Here is a 6,158-nt window from a genome sequence, read left to right as displayed (position 1 = left end):
ACTACCCTTGTTAGGTTCACCCCATGAACACTCGCTTTATCAATAAAGAGAGAGGCTCTTATTTTCGCATCAGCGTCGACCCATTCATAGGACCCGTCATCTTCTACCTTTGGAACAACCCTCACCTTCTTATCTCCCATTACTTCCCCTCATAAACCACAAATTAAAAACAGAAAGGAATAAAAGAAATGTTGTTACTAACCTCTCTTACTCATACTTTAAAATAAAAACTCTTCAAAGACCAACGCCATTCAGAGCAGCAACTCTTCCCTTTATGAAAATGTGACTTCAAAGTAAATATTGATTGTTAATGAAACCCTTTCAGTTCCAACTTAAAATCAGAACCCTTCATTAATAACCCACTCCCAACGGTTCCAAACCCACTTAGGAACTTGCACCCAGCATTGAAAACCCTCTAGTCTCATTAATACATGTCATCATACCTTTTCCCATTCCAAATATATAAAAATTTATATTTATATATCCATTACGTTGAGTCAAGTTGAACTGGGGGCTCATCCTGCCGATCTATAACTCGGGTAAATAAATTCAAAAGCTCAACCTGCCTCACTCAAATTCAGGCCGCGCTTGGGAGCTGTGATATAACCGTTGTATATCGGTTACGAGTTATAGCTTGGCAGTAACCGATGTATTAATTTAGCCGACTTTATGGCAATAAACAACATATGATCAGTTACGTTAGAAATAATCAATTCAGCGGAAAACGGTTATTAGTCTCTCCTAGTTATATAAGGAAGTAGTCAGAGTTGAAGAAGGTAGATTATCTTTCCAAAAAACTCCCCTCTGATAATAATCGTTAATTGACTTGAGCGTCGGAGTGCTTTTTGCAGGTGCTCCCTCCATTATTCCTCCGACTGACCAAGATACGTCATCATTCGGCAAGAAGGTCGGCTGAGCCAATAAGGGAAGACGAGCTACATAAGTTCGGCCATAACCAGGCAAGAACAATAGGTAAATAATGAAAATACTAAATAATGTGGACAATGAATTTATCGGATGTTTAATTTACTGAGTATGTGGATGGACCTAATATTAAGATTTAGGTGGATAATTTAAGAGTGTAGTGTGTTTTTATTTTATTAGGTCAATTTTAAAATTTATTATTTATATTATTTACAAAAGTCATTATCTACTTAAAAAAACAAAAAAAAATCTCTTAAGTTTTATAATATACTCTCTCGTTTCTTTTTTTCATGGGGATAATATTCTCTTTTCTTTCGTTTTTTTTTTCTTTTTGGTCATGGGGATATTCTCTTTACAAAATAGTACTGCAAGTAGTTTTCCTGAATTTGGGTTTGGTGTTTGGGGCATTGACATTGATTTTGGGTTGAAAACTGACAAACTGGATGGTAGTAAGTATTTATTTTTGTTCGTGGCTAATTTTTAGGATTTTTTGTCGGAGGCAACATAACTGGATAACTAGACGCCCACCAGAATCTTTTTATGATTATAATCCATAGTTATGTCTGATAATGGGTCTAGCTTAATATTATATAATAAAAATTTATATTTAATAATATTACTCGTCCGCTTAATCAAGTATCCAATATTCGAATTTTGCCTTATGCATGCAGCAATCTATTAACTAGCGGTAGACCCTTAAATGAAATTTAGATCTGCGACAAATTAATCTTTAACCTGTCGAGTTAGGAAATACCGTGAATAAAAAAAATATTACTAAAAGAAACGAAGAAAATCTATTTAAACGAATATCTTTAAATTTTTAAATTAGGCATACAAATTTTGATCACTCTGCCAAGTGCAGAAACTGGATTAGCTCCTCTTATAATAGATGGAGACTTAACTTTATCTAAAATTGATAATTAAAAACGGTTACATAAAAATTGAGTCAAATTATTTAAATTATTTAATAATTCTAAATTATAAACTTTAAAAACAATTGACTGTGCTGAATTTTAGCTTTCATAGACCCGAATGAGGCATTGAAATTTCCACAGAATCGAAGCTGATTAATCTAAATTGTGACCAGATTCAATGCACTCGAATCATTGACGCTCCAAGTTTCAGTCTTTCAGTCCACCCATTCTACCTTTAGCTAATGGCGTTCCTCCTCCGAAAGCAAAACGCACCAAATCCACAAAACAAGTTTGAAGATTCCCACCTTTGGGGATCATTGCTCTCTCTCCACCCGCTTAGTACCCTACTACCACCACTATTCCGCCGCTTCCAATGGCCTTCTCAGAGTTCCGACCACTCCACGACAACTCCCTCATCGACTACGTAAAATCAGTGCCTGCCCTCTCTTCTAAGATCGCCAACGACTTCGACAACTTGTTCGTCAAAGAAGTTGGAGATGGCAACCTTAACTTCGTCTTCATTGTTCTCAACTCCGCAGGTTCTTTTGTCATCAAGCAGGTAATTTTTAAAAAAAAAAAAACTACTACCCCACTTATCCAAAAACTCGTGGGCACTCGCAAATTTCGTTTTTTTTTTTAGCTTTCTGATTCAAAGTTCGTGTTTTTTTTTAGGCTTTGCCGTATGTTCGTTCCATTGGAGAGTCATGGGCAATGACGAAGGAGAGATCATATTTTGAATGGTTGGCGCTGAAAGAAAAGGGTCGCTTGTGCCCTGAGCATGTTCCTGAAGTCTACCACTTTGACCGCACAATGTCATTGATCGGCATGCGTTACTTGGAACCACCGCACATAATACTAAGAAAAGGGTTGGTGGCTGGGATTGAGTACCCTTTGCTTGCAGAGCACATGGCTGATTTCATGGCGAAGACACTCTTTTTCACTTCTCTCCTTTTCCGTACAACTTCTGAGCACAAAAGGGACGGTATGTGTGAGCCATTGTTATTGATTGATTCACACTCAATTCATTTGTTGTACAATTCAGTACATTTGTTTATCTAAGAACTAAGAAGTTCACTGATTCATAGTGTCGCCTTCGTTAATCTATTACTCTGCTTCAAAGTTGATTGAGCTGAAACGTTTATTTCAGTTTGAGTTTTGCGTTAGAAAAAATGGTTCCCTTCCCTTGTTTGGCTGCTTGTACTTTGCATATTTGTATTTGTGATGCCTCTGTAGTATGTTCTCTCTTTGAAAATGGATGTAATAGATAAACTGATATTTTGCTTCTGTGAGTATGAGGAACATTGCTTATTGATGTTGCCTTAAGACATGTTTGTGTTAAGCTGAATTCATGCTGGCTTCATGCAGTTGCCGAATATTGTGGTAATGTGGAGATGTGCAGACTCACTGAGCAGGTCGTGTTCTCTGACCCTTATAAAGTTTCTGAATATAATCGTTGGACTTCCCCTTATCTTGATCATGATGCTGAGGCTTTACGGGAAGACAATCTGCTGAAGCTTGAAGTTGCTGAGCTGAAATCCAAGTATTATGACCAACACTCTTCTTTTACTGCAGTATGTGCAGCAGCAATTGTGGTGTTAGGATTTTTTTTACTTTATAAGAATATACATTTTTGTAGGTTCTGTGAGAGGGCCCAGGCTCTAATACATGGAGATCTGCACACTAGTTCTATGATGGTTACTCATGAATCAACACAAGTTATTGATCCTGAATTTGCATTTTATGGACCAATGGGTTATGATATTGGAGCATTCCTAGGAAATTTGATTTTGGCTTACTGTTCTCAAGATGGACATGCTTATCAAGCAAATGATCGAAAAGTAGGTTTCCTTCTTTAGCTATATTGATTGTGCGCTGCTGTGGCTCTGTGTGCCTTCTGATCTTAATATAGTCCAAAATTTTTTACTGTAAAAGAAAAAGGAAGGAAACAGAAAAACTTGCACACCTCCTACTTTACACGTAATCTGACTTAAACACTTTGATTCTCTTTGGTTCATTTCAGATCCAAATTTGTGCATTTTTATAGGTTTGAAGGAATGTTCTGTTTTCTCGTCATGTTTGTGTAGTGCTAGTGACTTTGCTTTGTTATCCTAAGAAGGATTTCTTTGTGCACATTGGTGAGCAATCAGAGTTATATCATTTGATATCTAAGAAGTTGTAGGGATAGTTTCACAGAAATATGAGCTCTCCCTTAGTTATAAAACCAGACTCTGGCAGGAATGTCAGTTATAACTGCCATTATCTTTTGCTGCATTTCCTCTTCATTTTGCTGGACTTGTGGCTCTGGTAATTCTATTGCTTAGCTTTGCTGCAACAATGACATGATGGGATTTTTTATAGTTTCATTTGATGATAATGGCGAAGACCAATGATTACTGCGGCAAAAGTGTGTTATTCCTTGTCTGAATTCTGATATATACTGATGTTACGTTATGCAGGCGTACAAGGAGTGGATTCTTAAGACAATTGAAGATACCTGGAATCTTTTCCAGCACAAATTCACTGCTCTTTGGGATGAGCATAGAAATGGTGCTGGTGAGGCATATCTTCCAGCTATCTATAACAATCCTGAGGTTCAGCTGCTTGTACAGAAGAAATACATGACGGATTTGTTTCATGATAGTCTTGGGTTTGGTGCTGCCAAAATGATAAGGTGAGATTACTTATCAATTATCATCATTTTTCACCAGAATGTTATACTTATTTTGTTTATATTAGCTTACACTTATCACTTTGATTATTATCTAATACATAGGAGAATAGTTGGTGTGGCACATGTTGAAGATTTTGAATCCATTGCTGATGCTGCTAAACGTGCAACATGTGAAAAGCGGGCACTTGATTTAGCTAAGACGATTCTCAAAGAAAGGAGAAAATTTGAAGGCATTGCTGAAATTGTATCAGCAATTCGGAAACATGAATCATGAGTTATGGTTTTCGATATAGCTACCCCATCATGTATCATGTTTTATATCTTATGTAAATACCATATTTATATCGCATCATCTGAGTAAAAGTAAATAAATCAACCAGAGTTGAGGATGCCTAACTTCTATTAATCTTATGCATATTTTTGTTCAGTTTGAAATTCTATGTTGAATATGATTTTCATTTCTCTGCACAAGATAAAACAAAATCATATTGCAAATAAAGCATATAAAATTCGACTATGTTAAGTGAATACCAAAATCAACCACTAAAGTCAGTCACAAGTATAAAATACATGTTAAAATACAAATACATATTGAAAATAAATTAAACCATACATATATTTATACACAAATATATTTATAACTGATTTGGGTGTATAAAGAGTATTTTTTTTATAAAATTTTGTTGACTGTTGACACTTTATGTTGCTTGTAATCATACATTTATACATGGTCGGGAACAATTCAAACCGAGATAAAAAAAAATATGTTACTGGTTGTGGCCGGCATTATAGGCTTTGAATTGGTTTTGTTGTTATACACAATAATTATATATATATATATTGGTTTTGTTATATACAATGGATTGCTGTGAGATTTAAATCACTGACATTTGCTTAAAGTCTTAAACTGAATAGTGAACTAACCACTAGACCAACCCAACTTACTTAATCATGTATGGATAGATTAGCAAAATGTATCAGTTAGTTCTAACAACAGAAAATTGATCTGCCACGCTGATATATGTATATATATTATGTGAATATATGTTATTTAACCTGCGTTAAATTTTCATATATGCAAGTGTATTTGCTGGTAATCCCTTTTAATCTGATGAAACCTTTAAATATATTTTCCAATTTTGCGTTTCATTAAAGCCACATTTGTTTACATCAAATAGGGTTCAATTGTCTCATTGCTCATTGTATGCACGTAACATGTGAACGCATGGATGAATGTAATACAAAAAAGGAACGAATTACTCATTACTCTTGAAAAAATGTTTCAACCAACCACCCTCTTGTATGTCTCTTCATTTTTATTTGTTTTAATTTAACATAATAGAGTCGTGTATGTATGTTGAAAGTGTGTCTTTTCACACTTAATTACCAGCTTTCTAACAACTAATTAAGAGAAAAAGTTTATTAATATTCATATATATAATATATTTATATTACTGTTTCATTAAGCTGACAGATGCAATAATTATACTAGAACTAGCACTAGCAATAATATAAATACATTTTACAATATAATACAATACAATCGTTTATATTATAAAATTTGTATAAATTTAAAAAAAAAATAAGAACAAACTGCTTTATGCTACACTAAAAATAAGAGCAAATTGTCACGTGAAATTGTCACGTGC

The 6,158-nt window shown here is 34.6% G+C and overlaps 1 protein-coding gene across 1 annotated transcript; it reads left to right on the top strand.

The window, feature by feature from the left end:
* Window positions 1–1,927: 1,927 nt before the first annotated feature.
* Window positions 1,928–4,905, top strand: LOC112711950 (methylthioribose kinase). Its single transcript, XM_025764707.3, has 6 exons — window positions 1,928–2,397; window positions 2,511–2,820; window positions 3,204–3,378; window positions 3,475–3,676; window positions 4,295–4,509; window positions 4,612–4,905. Exons 1-6 carry the CDS (start codon window positions 2,212–2,214, stop codon window positions 4,781–4,783), a joined length of 1,260 nt encoding a protein of 419 aa, XP_025620492.1. The 5' UTR covers window positions 1,928–2,211; the 3' UTR covers window positions 4,784–4,905.
* The last annotated feature ends 1,253 nt before the right edge of the window (window positions 4,906–6,158 follow it).

The sequence above is a fragment of the Arachis hypogaea genome, chromosome 9 (genome assembly GCF_003086295.3).
Source record: "Arachis hypogaea cultivar Tifrunner chromosome 9, arahy.Tifrunner.gnm2.J5K5, whole genome shotgun sequence".
Taxonomy (NCBI): domain Eukaryota; kingdom Viridiplantae; phylum Streptophyta; class Magnoliopsida; order Fabales; family Fabaceae; genus Arachis; species Arachis hypogaea.
The sequence above is the reverse complement of the archived record's forward strand: the minus strand, read 5'-3'. Positions and strand labels throughout refer to the sequence as shown.

Bases quoted from the DNA above. Each gene is read 5' to 3' on its own strand.
- LOC112711950 (XM_025764707.3), top strand. From the start codon at position 2,212: ATGGCCTTCTCAGAGTTCCGACCACTCCACGACAACTCCCTCATCGAC. The intron at 2,398-2,510 runs GTAATTTTTAAA...GTTTTTTTTTAG, and splicing joins GTTCTTTTGTCATCAAGCAG to GCTTTGCCGTATGTTCGTTC. The intron at 2,821-3,203 runs GTATGTGTGAGC...GGCTTCATGCAG, and splicing joins TTCTGAGCACAAAAGGGACG to TTGCCGAATATTGTGGTAAT.